Source organism: Argentina silus (assembly GCF_951799395.1).
Source record: "Argentina silus genome assembly, chromosome: 4".
NCBI lineage: Eukaryota > Metazoa > Chordata > Actinopteri > Argentiniformes > Argentinidae > Argentina > Argentina silus.
In genome coordinates, this window is record NC_139658.1 from 20,348,027 (window position 1) to 20,363,026 (window position 15,000).

The 15,000-nt window shown below is 47.1% G+C and overlaps 1 protein-coding gene across 1 annotated transcript in view; it reads left to right on the forward strand.

The window, feature by feature from the left end:
• Window positions 1-15,000, forward strand: part of LOC310803415 (lysyl oxidase homolog 2A-like) — a gene marked incomplete at its 5' end in the record, with an annotated part of 29,366 nt that overhangs the window by 5,889 nt on the left and 8,477 nt on the right. The window contains 3 exons of the mRNA XM_083668159.1: window positions 8,195-8,403; window positions 10,006-10,222; window positions 12,468-12,651. Of these exons, the coding sequence (XP_083524285.1) occupies window positions 8,195-8,403; window positions 10,006-10,222; window positions 12,468-12,651 (610 nt within the window). The remainder of the gene's footprint in view (window positions 1-8,194; window positions 8,404-10,005; window positions 10,223-12,467; window positions 12,652-15,000) is intronic.

Here is a 15,000-nt window from a genome sequence, read left to right on the forward strand (position 1 = left end):
GTGTGTGTGTGTCTGTGTCTGTGTGTGTCTGTGTGTGTGTGTGTGTGTGCGTGTGTGCGTGTGTGCGTCTGTGTCTGTGTCTGTGTGTGTCTGTGTGTGTGTGTGTGTGTGTGTGTGTGTGTCTGTGTGTGTGTGTGCGTGTGTGCGTCTGCATGCATGTGCGTGCGTGTGTGTTATACAACCCTGTCCAGAAGCTCCTGGTTTATCAGTGAAACGTCTTCCTCTGATAGTGAAGCAGCCAGAAGAGCCACGTCTCTCACAGAGCATAGTTTCACCTCTGACTCCCCAAGCATGGGCTGTTTCTTCTAAATGATGTCAGACAGCACTGCAGCCTCATGGTGAACTTTCGGCCCTCTGCGGAAGAATGAAAAATGTCAGACTGTGTGTCTCTACAGCTCTCTATACCAGTATGGCTATGGCCCCTTTACAATTTACACCAGTGGAGGCTGGTGGAGGTAGAAATCGGAGGACGAGCTCATTGCAATGCATGGAACGGAATGCGTGTGTACCATTCCTCATTACATTCCATGCATTACAATGAGCCCGTCCTCCAATTTCTACCTCCACCAGCCTCTCCTGATATACATTTTGGCCGTGGTTTTTCTAACATAAACAGTTATGCAGTCAACTGCAGGCTAAAGGCATTCACACGTTGTTGTGTAATGACATCACAGGTTAGTGTATGTAAGCAGAACATTTACATTTACATTTACATTTATGTAAGCAGAAGAACATTCCAGCATACCAATAATGTTGCGTTAGACATTGGCCAGCCTCTTTTCACAGGTGATGTACAGTATCTCTGACACAATGCTTGTTATCCTTGTATTGGCATTCTGAGGTGGAGACCCAAATAAAACACCCGGTGTGATTGGATCTTCCTTGAAAACAAAAGACGAAATTCGATTGAGTCTGAGACTCCCTCACCCCTACCCTGTAGTTGTTCATCTTTACGGAAGCTAGCTAGACGTATCTAGCTAGCTAGCTAGCAACAGTCTAAAAACAAAACGTTTTAAATTTAAAAACAGGTGTGCTTGCTTTCTGATATCTGATTGGTGATACGACCTGCCTGTAATTTCATTTTGAACACCGACAGCCCACCCACTTTTGACTGCTCAGTAATCATTGCCATGGCCTTGGTGGCCTTCTCCTGGTGTTTACGTTTACAAGACAGAAGAACATACCACAACTCCTACATAGATAAACAACTCTACTGTAGTGTCTATCTGTGGCTGCTGTTGTATGAAACTTAGCCTCTGATTTGTAGCAGTTCATGTTCTGTTTACCCTCTGTTGCTTCTTCCGTGAGGATGAAGAATGAGACAAATGCAGTTAGGGGGGGCTTGGGTTTGGGCGGGGGGGGGGAGGCAGGGGACATAAACACTAGGAGGGGGCAGGAAGTTTTATTTATCGTTAGTTATTGTGATTATTGTGACTCACCCAGGGTGATGTCATGTTGCTGTGCACATGGGATTGCCTTGTTGTCACGTGGGAGTGATTTCTGATGGTCCAGGGGATTCCTCCGGCTCCGCTGGGAGGGAGGCACTGGGTCTCCATGCGGATGTTGGTTTATAGGAACATGGAAACATGGAGCTAGTTACGAACCGTATCTAACTCTGTGTGGTGCTAATTATGGTTTTATCATCACTCACTTTTCTCATTAGTGACCTCAGACTTCTCCTTGTTGTTCTGAACGTAGCAACATAACAGATCTTTGGTGATCGCGCTTCATGATGTTGCGTTAGGAGATGTCAGGGTTGGTCTTAACGGAGACACCTGCTTCTCTGGAGGTTCTACTCAAATCACCCATGGTCAGACATTAAACAACGTACATCTTTCAAACGTTCTACGAACCTTTCATTAACCGTTTGTTAATGAAGAGGAAATTCAGCAATTCTTGGTGAACAACGGAACTTATTGTTGAAGTCAACATGCTTCTGCCTGCAGCCTTCATCTGGGTTCCATCCCTTCATCAGACTGATAGAAGCTACAGGCCCAAACGTGTTGGTTTTAACAATAAGCTCCATTGTCCAAGAGTTGCTGAGTCTCCTCTTCACTTCAGTTTGCTCCTCATTTCACACTTTGGCTGGAGAGCGAGGTAATCGCAGAGTTCCTTTCCCATGAACCCTCTGTAAAGCATATTCTACACACACACACTAGATGCTTCACGTCATTCAACAAGTGTCAGGTTGTGTAAAGGGTGGAATAAAGGTAATGCCACATGTGCAAAGTTACAGATGCAAGGACCTGTTATATCACCGTTAACATAGCATGATACTTGCTTCTAAATGATTTGGGAACAATCTCTTTTTTAGACTTGCACATGGTTTATGAAGGCTTTATCGAGGCTTTAGAACTTAGTTTGAAGTCTGATACAAAGTGTTGATTGATGATAAAACAGACAAGATTATTACTAACTGTCTGGTCCCGTTGCTGCTCCTGTGGATCCCAGCCTGTGAAGTTGAGAGGGGAGGCAGGTTGGGACAGGGTTGGTCCTGCATGGACTCTCCTCTGGGGGCTTCTCCTCCTCTAGGGAACATGTGAGGAGACCATGTGAAGTCCTTCCATGGGGAACATGTGAGGAGACCATGTGAAGTCCTTCCATGGGGAACATGTGAGGAGACCATGTGAAGTCCTTCCATGGGAAAACGTAACGTACCGCCACAGCAGCAGCTGGAAGAGCTCTCTAGTCTGATAATGAGTGGAACTGTTGCTTCCAGCCAAACACTGTCCAGAGTCAACACTCAGTCTGCATGGTGGCCAGGTGCAATAACAGCATGCCATAGGAGTGAGGCTTCCAGCATGCCATGGGGCTCTATATGTAGCGAGACGGGGGAGAGGGGGAGGGGGAGGGGGTTAAAGGTTGCAGGGGTGTCCATTTTCAAAAATCAAGATTCTTCACATTCCCTGAGATGCAACAATGGGGAACATGAGCTTCTCACTTGGCTCTCTCTGATAAGGGAGTGCTTGTGGAGGAGGAGACGGAGAGGGAATGAGAGAGGAGGAGAGGGCAGGGGGGAGAAACGGAGGGAGCGAAGGCAGAGGGGAGGAAGAGAGGAGGAGAGGGAGCGAGGGCAGGGAGAGGAAGAGAGGAGAGGGAGCAAGGAGAGGAGGTGAGGAAGAGAGGGAGGAGAGGGAGGAGAGGGAGGAGAGGGGAAGAGGACGGAGCGAGGGAGGAAGGGCTGCATGTTTGGCTGGAGAACCAGAAATGTGTAGAACTTGGAACATATAGACGGGTTCCCTCTGCGGTGGTGGCAGTCTGAGTCAGACACAAATGTTCTAACCGCCGGCTACACACATGGTCAACAGCTGGTCTGAACCCTCACGTTTCTGGACTGTCCCTGAATGATGACACGCACAATGCAATGATGTCACACACATACTCCAGCAGGCAGAGAAGCTGTTTCCTATGGCATCAAAATAAAGAGTAGTCAGAGAGGATCTCGTAGGCGATGACAGAGGAGTCGGTTTATGAAAGATGACTGGGGCTTAGCAACAACATCCGGAGAAGACTCGGCAACGGGGAAATGTTACTATAGTAACAAGATATCATTGACATGGTGCTTATTCACTAGGTGAGGCGATTGACCTGTGTATATTCAACAGGAGGAACTCCCCCCCCTCCACCACTATTGATTGTGTCGTTGCCGTTGTCACAGCAGTGGTAGATTGGAATGTAGTGATGTTCTGGCCCCTGGAAACATGGCAATGGTTTAGTCTGCCTGTTGGGCTTGGCCCCTGCAGGGTTAGTCCATATGGGGGCCAGGGGGGAGGAGGGGGGGGGCAGTCTAGGCATGCAGAGGGTCTCTACTGTTTTCTTTAACCTTCTGTCTCTGTGGGATAGTTACACAAGAATAGATATTCCAGATGCCAGGCAAACTTATGGACGCACGCACGCACACACACACACACACACACACACACACACACACACACACACACACACACACACACACACACACACACACACACACACACACACACACACACACACACACACACACTAGACAGCCAACTACTTTGTTCCAGTCTGGTAAGGCTGAAGGAGATGGTGAGGGGGCAGATGCAGAAGTCATTTCCCAGCCTCTCTCTCCTCTGGCTCTAGCTCTCCTGCTACTAAACTGTTGTCTGATGATTAACATTCATTTTCCTCATGTTTAGTAAGAGCAGGGGGGAGAGAGGGAGGCAGGGGAGGAGGGAGAAGGGGGGGAGGCAGAGGGAGGGATGGAAGGAGGCACGTGCAGGAGAAACGTGAAGCACGGGACTGAGAGGTGAATAAGAGAGGAGAAATGCACAGTAGTTTAACATAAGTGAGTAATGACCACTGAACACACACACACACACACACACACACACACACACACACACACACACACACACACACACACACACACACACACAGGCTGGTTGGTTCCAGATGGTTGCTGTGGAAACAGTAGTGTCATAGAAATATGATGACAGAAGAGTCATAGCATTGGAAGGTGAGGCATGGCATGACTTCATCAGACCTAGAGTCATTCACTCCTTGAAAAAAGGGTTCCAAAAGGGTTCTTTATTTGTCCCTGTAAGGGAGCCCTTTGAAGAAACCTTTTGGGTTCTATCTAGAACCTTCTGTGGAAAGGGATCTACATGGCACCAAAAAGGGTTCCCCTATAGGGCCAAATGAAGAAGTATTTTTTCGTACTGACTAGAATATTTTTTTCAAAGAGTGTAGTCATCTGTAGAGCTCAGTAGAACTCAGTAGAACTCAGCACAGTTCAGTAGAACTCAGCACAGTTCAGTAGAACTCAGTACAGTTCAGTAGAACTAGCCTGACATGGGGAAGCATCTCCATGAGAAAATGTCCAGGCCCTTCCCTTTAGTTCACATTCCCCATTCCACTGTGGGCTTGAAGCCCAAGAACTTACTGTCAGCACTAAAGGGGGCTTTTGAGAACTAAGACCATTGAACTCTGGCTATGACAGTATTTGGACACTCTGAAGCTGTATCATCATTAATATACTACAGGAGTCACACAGGCAGGCTGGGGGAGTTCCAGCCACAGAGCCAGATGAGGTTAGGGTTACTATGGTTAGGGGTTAGAGGTCAGGGGTTAGGGCAAATACAACATAACTAAGATGAGAACTGACTATTGTAAAAAGTGGTGGACTTGATGTATACAGGTAGTTTGTATTTGGTTATATGGAGAAAATAAATAAACTATTTTAGTATCTGTAGCATCCATTCTTCTTACAGTAACTCCCATCACAGTAGGTATTAGGCTGGGGTTGGATCCAAACCTTGCATTTCTGAAATGGTTTTAGTTACTCACACTCTGTGGTGAATTCCCACCTTTTCTGAGGCATTGTGGTCTGACATTTAAAGAAATTCGGGTTTTTTCCTGAAATACAAGATTTCTCCATTCCTTCCATATCTGGTATGGATAACAAACAAGGTGTAGTTCTGGGTTCTAGGTGGGTCCTTGAGCAAACTGGCCGCTGCTGATGTTATGTCTGGTGGTCTGATTTAGGGGAAGAGGTGTCTCCTGCACCCCTCTCACCTCCTGGACTACAGCATATGTTAAGTGTGTGCGTGTGTGTGTGTGTGTGTGTGTGTGTGTGTGTGTGTGTGCGTGTGTGCCCGTTGATTCAGGCCTGTCTCTGTGGTTTCCTCCTGGACATTCAGCCAAACCAAACACTGATCAGAGTTTAAAAGCCCCACTTCAAACCTGCCCCCGCCCCTCTCCCCACCCCCCCTCAAACACTCTCCTAGCCCTTGTATGTATTTACATTGGAGAGGAGTCTCGCCCAGTTTCTGTCTAGAACCTCAGAGCCCTTTCAAGGCTTCCTTGTGACCGCATTCCTGCAGCTTTACCCAGCTCTTCTCTGATGGCGGAAACTCATAGTCATCCCACCACCGTGACCATCTATGAAAGGCCATCTTCTCCCCCCCCTCCCTCCTCCCTCCTCACTGCTGTGTTCTGGGGAGGGCAGTGGAGGCAGGGGGACAAGGGGGGGGCAAGGGGGGGGGGGGGGGGTGACCAGGGTCAGTCTAACACATCAGTCACGTCTCCTTCTCTACTGCGGTCTTGTGTGTGTGTGTGTGTGTGTGTGTGTGTGTGTGTGTGTGTGTGTGTGTGTGTGTGTGTGTGTCTGTGTCTGTGTCTGTGTCTGTGTCTGTGTCTGTGTCTGTGTCTGTGTGTATGTGTGTGTGGGAGACAAAGAGAGTGTGTGAGTGTGAGTGTATGTGTGTGTGTGCGTGTGTGTGTGTGTGACCTACGTTCCTGGTGTGGAGGGGATGTAAACATTCCACTGGTCTGACGCTGTGTAAAAAAAAAAAACACCCTCTTTATTAAAAGGCTAATGTTTCTGAAGCGCTGGCCTGGGTTCGGCTCTGGCCCGAGACACTGAGGGTCTGGCCCGGCGGGTGGAGAAGTGCTGAGCTCAGCGTTGCTGCTTCACTAGAGCAGTTTAGAGGCTTGGCACCCATCGTGCCGTAACACCACCAGTACATATTATTACAGCCTGGCTAAGCCTAGTCTTAGCTCAGGTCGTCATTACAGCCTCGGTCTGGCCAAGGACGGGCTGTGGGTCTGGGGGCTTAGCTATGATAATCATACATTCTATTCTATCTAGTACAGCCAGCACCTCTCGGGACACCCAGAGGCAGGGTAGGAGAGGCGGTAGAAGACACGTAGAATAGGGTGGACAGAAGGTAGCCGTGTTGCAGCCTGGTCAGGGAGATGATGTCTCACTTTGTCAAAGGTTAGCGCAAGCTCAGAGGGGCTGTGTGTGTGTGTGTGTGTGTGTGTGTGTGTGTGTGTGTGTGTGTGTGTGTGTGTGTGTGTGTGTGTGTGTGTGTGTGTGTGTGAGGGGAGTGGGGATACAGGGTCAGGGTTAGAAAGGTCACGACCACATCAGAGAGCTGTGATTGGTTGAGTCCAGGGTCAGGGTTAAAAGGTACTGTAGGTAGCTGCAGGCTCTGAGGGCGTTTTCTCATGAAAACTGGGATCAAAGGTCACCGCCTCTGATTTACAGGTCATGAACACAGCGAAGGGTCCTGACCTAGGAGGTTTACAGCCTCGTGTCAGAAGGAGCAGACCACACACAGTCTCCCTCAGACAACATCTAAGTGGACCAGAGCTTCTGTTGTAAAGGGACACTGGAAGTTCAGTTGCCAATTGTTTACCTCATCTTTAGGCTCAAATTTCAATTGTGTGGTTCATATAATATAATACATGCCATTCAGCAGACTGTGGAGAGGTGTGGTGAGGTATGGTGAGGTTTGGTGAGGTATGGTGAGGTATGGCCTCCTCTTTCTTCTATGAGATGGTTCAAGCCAGGACACGGACACATGTGATCAGACTGGCCCCTACCAAACATCCGGCCAGCTGCTGCTATTATCAGCCAACTTGGATTTAATGTCACTCTGAAACATCCACAGTGATGTCATCAATCAAAGTTATGTCACACAACAATGTTTCATTCAGAGGTTCAGTCCTCCTCCAGAACAAACTTGAACAGATTAGCTAGATTAATAATTCATTACAGGTTAGTTTTAACATTGGACGTTGATTGATAATGGAAACATTCTCCCAGTCACTCATACTGATGGCCTGCGGGGCATTCAGGTTGTTTGGAGTTTCCGACCTCAAACTCCTTGAATTCTCTGAACTCGGAGGTTTGAGATCATAGGTGGGAAGTAGGTAAAATGTTCAGTCAGTCAGGTATGTAACAGCTACTGGTTCACAGGCCCATATTAGTAATTTGTATGTTTTTTAAGCTCATAGCTCATTTAGCTCATAGCTCATAGCTCATAGCTCATTGGACTGACTGCTAACTAACCACCTCCTTACTGCTCTGAGCATCAATGGCAAAAAACAACTTCTCCAACAATTATATCATGGCTATAAAGACCTGGCCTCTGCTTCGCTCCGCCTCACCTTTCTGGATAAACTTCTGAGGGAGAACTACAAAGACGAAAAAACATCCCTGACATTCATTGGATTCATTCTCCCTGATTCATTGCTTGCCTCTAAGCGAAAAAAAGACACCAAAAAGTTTATACTCAGCGAAAAAACCCAGAAAAAAAACATAATTTCTGTTCAAAATCGAAAAAGATAGAAGAATGTATGGAGAAATATGTTCTGAAAGATAAATACGATACATATGTTTGAATTGGTTAAGCAACTGTAGCTGTCCCCTCTCCCCATGCAGAGCCTGAACGTGGCCGTGGAGGACGTGCGTATCAGGGCCATCTACTCTCAGCGCCAGCGGGTGCCCATCACCGAGGGCTACGTGGAGGTGAGGGACGGGGGGAAGTGGAGGCAGATCTGTGATCAGCACTGGAGCAAAATGAACACCAGGGTCATCTGTGGCATGTACGGCTTCCCCGGGGAGAAGGGCTACAACACACGCGCGTACAAGTGAGTATGAACATCCGCCATTGAGCTGACGCTTTTATCCAAAGCGACTGACATTGCAGCGAGCGCATACATTTCAGTATATATGGTCCCAGCAGGAATCAAACCCACAACCTAAGCGTTGTTAGTGCCATGCTCTACCAACTGAGCCACAGAGGGCCACAGACCATGCAGAGGTGGTTTGGAAGTTTTGCTATTTTACTACAGTAGCCTTGCCTGAGACTTGCATGAACGCTTAGCTTCCCCAGGAAGAAGGGCTACAACACACTAGTCTACAAGTACGGTTATGTCACTTGATGGGGATTGAGCTCGGGTCTCTTGCTCATTAAACTCAGGCATCTACCATTAGACCAAGAGGGAATTCTAGGGGGTCTGAGGGGGACATTAGGGCTTTCGGGTCTCCAGGGAGTGATTTTGATGGCATGTGATGGGTAGGTGGGTCTGGATCCTATCATTGAGCAGATGTTGTAGGGATGTTGCTTAGAGAGGGTGGCATGTAATTCAGTGGAATGTGAACATGTAATTTGGACCAGGCTGGCACCTGTTCCCTTAGAGATAGAACAGTCGCACGTGTTTGATACCATTCCTCATTCCGTTCCATGCATTACAATGAGCCCGTCCTCGGATTTCTACCTCCACCAGCCTCCATATCCCATATGCCTGTTACTGGAACATACATGATAGAATACACACTAACATAATATAACACGCTAACATGATAGAGCACACGCTAACACACACGCTTTTCCCCTCTACAACATCTATCCCTCTCACCGTCAACCTACCACTCCAACCCCATCAAAAGATGACCCTCAAGTTTGACCCCCATCTATAGACACCAGTGGAGGCTGGTGGAGGTAGAAATCGGAGGACGGCCTCATTGTAATGCATGGGATGGAATTAGGAATGGTATCAAACACAAGACAGCTTCAACACTGTGTGGACCCAGTTGGAGAATGACACTTTCCATCCATCAGCGTCGAGTCTGTACATCCAGATGAAACTGGCCAATTCCACAGCTTGCTTTCATGTTGAAGGGGAAACAGAAGTGTTGGTGTCTGTCTGGGCATCTGGGCACCTGAACAGGGTTAGCCACAGTGCATACAGTACCAACCTCTTAGATCCCAGCTCTTAGCTCCTAAATCTAACACTCAGATCTGCACTCAGACCTGGGGATTTAACATGCTGCTTTCATTATATGGTCTGCTTCACTGGGGAAAGGAAAACCTCAGAAAACCCCTGAAAACACTGTAGCTGTGTGTGTGTGTGTGTGTGTGTGTGTGTGTGTGTGTGTGTGTGAGTTGCCCTCACCCCTGTGATGGTGACTTCCATTTGACTCGGGTGTGAAGGGAGGGGTCATGGGAAAGGAGGCATGGTAGTTGATCACAATACAGCCATTGTCCAGAGCACCAGATGGGCAGTGGTAATTATGGCTCTGATACCTAGACAAACCGCTTGGTTTCCCCTCATGTTCTGTGTGAGGGGTCTTTGTAATCTTCCTAAAGATTCCTGTAGATTTTTTAGTAAAGATAATATAACTCCCTTTATGAAATGCATTAGTTGTATATAATGTATATACCCCCCCCCCCCCCCCCTCCACCGCAGGGCTTTGTCTAAGAAGAGGAAGAAGAACTACTGGGGTTTCTCAGTCAACTGTACAGGGAACGAAGCCCACCTGTCGGACTGTAAGATGGGCAGCCAGGTGGATGTGACGGGGAACATCACCTGTGGGAAGGGCCTACCTGTGGTCATCAGCTGTGTTCCTGGACGAGCCTTCGCCGCTAGTGTCAGCACGGGCTTCAGCAAGGCCTACAGGATGGAGGTAGGCCTGACCATATAAAGAACTGACCATATAAGATAGATAGATAGATAGATAGATAGATAGATAGGTACTTTATTGATCCCTGAGGGGAAATTAAGGCGTTATAGCAGCTCACATCACAAACAACAACAAAACATAAAATAGTCCTACAGGATGGCGGTAGGTCTGACCATATACAGAACTGACCAGTATGATAATATAATGATGTACTATAAAGTAGGCCTACTGCTGACCAAAAGTGGTACCCAGAGTGGGTGTATTAGAAGAGTGGCGCCAATGAGCTTCGAATAGTTCCATACAGCTTCCTGGTTAAACTTCCTGATTTACCCAACATAGTATTGTTTATTGGACGAACAACCGGTTGCCTGGCAACATGCTCCGTTGGTATAATGTAAAGGAACTATTTGGCCAATAGAAAATGGACCCTTTCATTGGTGCCAGATGAGGAATAACTAAACATAAAACCAGCCACAATGACCTTTGACCTCAGTGCGTGTTTTTTATTGTTGTGAACATGTGAAGTCAGTGCCTGCTAGGCAACACCGTATCACATTATGTCTGATGAAACTTTTAGAGCCCATGCAGCTGCAGAAGTGTTGAACTGTGTGTTTACTCTGTAGATGATGAAGTACGTACTGGAGCTAGTCCAGAGCCCCAGCCTCTCCAATGTACTGCAGCCAGTCCAGAGGCCCAACTATGGAGGTCCTAGTGTGTTGATGAAGTATGTAGGTCCTAGTCTATGGGGAAGTATGGAGGTCCTTGTCTGTTGATGAACTATGTAGGTCCTAGTCTATGGGGAAGTATGGAGGTCCTAGTCTATGATGAAGTGAAGTATGGAAGTGTTAGTGTATTGATGAATTATGGAGGTCCTTGTCTGTTGATGAAGTGTGTAGCTGAAGGCCAAACATCAGGAAGTGATTACTACATGGAAGAGAAACATCTGACACATAAAGCAGAGAAAGGAAATCCCCTCTCTCTGACTGTGTGTGTATGTGTGTGCGTGTGTGCGTGTGTGCGCGCGTGTGTGCGTGTGTGTGTGTGTGTGTGTGTGTGTGTGTGTGTGTGTGTAGGCCTTCAGTCTATCCACACAGGATACACCAGTATATACACAGATGTATGTAACAATAGCTTACTGTCAAACATATGTGGTTTTAGGAACACAGTCCATGTGTGTTAGGTAGTGTAAGGTAGTGTGTTAGGTAGTGTTAGGTAATGTGTTAGGTAGTGTTAGGTAATGTGTTAGGTAATGTGTTAAGTAGTGTTGTTAGGTAGTGTGTTAAGTAGTGTTGTTAGGTAGTGTTAGGTAATGTGTTAGGTAGTGTTAGGTAATGTGTTAGGTAATGTGTTAGGTAGTGTTAGGTAGTGTTAGGTAATGTGTTAGGTAGTGTTAGGTAATGTGTTAGGTAATGTGTTAGGTAATGTGTTAGGTAGTGTTATGTAGTGTGTTACGTAATGTGTTAGGTAGTGTGTTAGGTAATGTGTTAGGTAGTGTGTTAGGTAATGTGTTAGGTAGTGTTGTTAGGTAGTGTGTTAGGTAATGTGTTAGGTAGTGTGTTAGGTAATGTGTTAGGTAGTGTTAGGTAGTGTTAGGTAGTGTTAGGTAATGTGTTAGGTAGTGTGTTAGGTAGTGTTGTTAGGTAGTGTGTTAGGTAATGTGTTAGGTAGTGTTAGGTAATGTGTTAGGTAGTGTTAGGTAATGTGTTAGGTAGTGTTAGGTAATGTGTTAGGTAGTGTGTTAGGTAATGTGTTAGGTAATGTGTTAGGTAGTGTGTTAGGTAATGTGTTAGGTAGTGTTAGGTAATGTGTTAGGTAGTGTTGTTAGGTAGTGTGTTAGGTAATGTGTTAAGTAGTGTTGTTAGGTAGTGTTGTTAGGTAGTGTTAGGTAATGTGTTAGGTAATGTGTTAGGTAGTGTTAGGTAGTGTTAGGTAATGTGTTAGGTAATGTGTTAGGTAGTGTTAGGTAATGTGTTAGGTAATGTGTTAGGTAGTGTTAGGTAGTGTTAGGTAATGTGTTAGGTAGTGTTAGGTAATGTGTTAGGTAGTGTTAGGTAATGTGTTAGGTAGTGTTAGGTAATGTGTTAGGTAGTGTTAGGTAATGTGTTAGGTAGTGTTAAGTATTTCACACATTTGAACGTCGCCTAAGTGGACCCGGATAAAAAAAATAAAAAAAGACTAATAATAAAAAAAGTCGACTGTTTTTTTTTTTTAAACAGCGTGTATTTCGTCTATCTATCCGTTTCCGTAGCAACCGCTGGTGCGTCTGCGGGGCGGGGCCAACATCGGGGAGGGGCGGGTGGAGGTGTTGAAGAACGGAGAGTGGGGGACGGTGTGTGACGACAGGTGGAACCTGCAGGCGGCCACGGTGGTGTGTCGGGAGCTGGGCTACGGCAGCGCCAAGGAAGCCCTGTCTGGAGGACGCCTGGGACAAGGTAGGACACACCCCCTGCCTGTCTGTCTGTCTGTCTGTCTGTCTGTCTGCCTGTCTGTCTGCCTGCCTGCCTGTCTGTCTGTCTGTCTGCCTGTCTGTCTGTGTGTCTGTCTGTCTGTCTGCCTATCTGTCTGTGTGTCTGTCTGTCTGTCTGCCTGTCTGTCTGGAGGACGCCTGGGACAAGGTAGGACACACCCCCTGTCTGTCTGTCTGTCTGTCTGTCTGTCTGTCTGTCTGTCTGCCTGTCTGTCTGTCTGTCTGTCTGTCCATCTGTAGGTCTATCTGTCTGTCTGTCTGTCTGTCTGTCTCTGTCTGTCTGTCTGTCTGCCTGCCTGTCTGTCCATCTGTAGGTCTATCTGTCTGTCTGTCTGTCTCTGTCTGTCTGTCTGCATGTCTATATGTCTATTTGTCTGTCTGTCTGTCTGCCTGCCTGTCTGGCCATCTGTAGGTCTATCTGTCTGTCTGTCTGTCTGTCTGTCTGTCTCTGTCTGTCTGTCTGTCTGCCTGCCTGTCTGTCCATCTGTAGGTCTATCTGTCTGTCTGTCTGTCTGTCTGTCTCTGTCTGTCTGTCTGCAGGTCTATCTGTCTGTCTATCTTTATGTCTGCCTGTGTGAGACAGAGAACCTGTCTATTCTCTCTCTCTCTCTCTCTCTCTCTCTCTCTCTCTCTCTCTCTCTCTCTCTCTCTCTCTAGTTCCAGCTGAGTGTAGCTACAATATATTTATTTGCTGACTCTGGCCTGAGGGATTGGGTGTGGAGATGATCCAGAGCAGGTGTTTCATTGGAGACTTCAGACAGGGATTTTTTTGGTTTTTTTGATAAGCATCTCAAATTTGGGAGCAGCTGGAGTTATCAGATCACACTTGAGCCTGAGCTACCAGAGAGCTGTTCTTCAGGCTAGGAATTCTACTGTGTTCTTCAGGCTAGGAATTCTACTGTGTTATTTAGGCTGGGAATTCTACTGTGTTCTTCAGGCTGGGAATTCTACTGTGTTATTCAGGCTGGGAATTCTACTGTGTTATTTAGGCTGGGAATTCTACTGTGTTCTTCAGGCTGGGAATTCTACTGTGTTCTTCAGGCTAGGAATTCTACTGTGTTATTCAGGCTAGGAATTCTATTGTGTGTTGTACACTGTCAGGAGACAGAGCACTTGTTTTTGTGTTCTGGTCCAACACACACCCAAACACCGAATCCCCCACTCCCCCACCCCCCCACCCCCCCTCTACCCCAAGGGTATTGGCAGGAGCCAGGTTGTGGCCTAGCTCTCCAGGGTCTTAGCGGTCTCTATAAACTACTGGTTGGTTTAGAGATCTGATTGGCTGCCACTGATCTCTGCTTCACATTCTTCCCCTCCTGTCTGTCCTCACACAGACTTCACGTGTCTCGCTGAAAACATCCTCCTATAGCAGGCGAGGGGGACCCGAAACGCTCTAGCAGAATAGGAATCTGGATGTTGGTTTTCTTGTAGTCCAGGGTTGTTGTGTGCTAATTCACACATAGTTCCAGCTTTTTGGAGCATGAAACTGTCTAATCGCCAATAGGAACAGTTCCAGATCGCTATTAGGTTGAATGAATGTGTTTATCCTCCGAAGTAGAACAAGGCCAAAGACCCATACACACGCACCCACGCACACACACTCACACACACACACACATACGCCCATACACACATACACACACCAGGCCCCATGCACACATGAGCAGGAGGTAAGAGTTGGAATCATGCTCTCGTGATGAGGTAGCCCTGCCTGGGACATGTTAACCCAAGTGTCTCCCTGGACCTTGAGGATGTCCTCTCGGCCTAATGGTACCATAGAAGATTGTGTCTTCCGCGTGGGAGAACTGCTTTCAAACCCCACCCATCACACATACACACACCATGCCAAAGACCAGGTGATTATACTTCACAGAAAGAAACCCCAGCCAATGGGAGAGACAGAACAAGACAATTCCTCATCCAATCAGGGCCCAATCAGGGCCCTACAGATTACATCTGTAATGTCATATTTGTGACAACATTGTAGACCTGTGGCTGAGCTTGGGTTGATACAGTTAGGGTTGATACTGGTGGGGTTACCAACAGGTCAGGGGAGGCTGGTAGAGGTAGAAATTGGTACACACATTTGATACCATTTCTCATTCCATTCCATGCATTACAATGAGCTTGTCCTCCAATGTCTACCTCCACCAGCCTCCCTTGCTACAGGAGGTTACCTACAGGTGTGTTTTCTATCATGACATAACCACACAGTGACTCTGTTACAGAGCAGACCTGCCAGTCTGTCTCTTATCTCTGGCTCTCGTTCCAGTGTAAAGACGATGTCCAGACAAAGATCCTACTTGGATCAAAG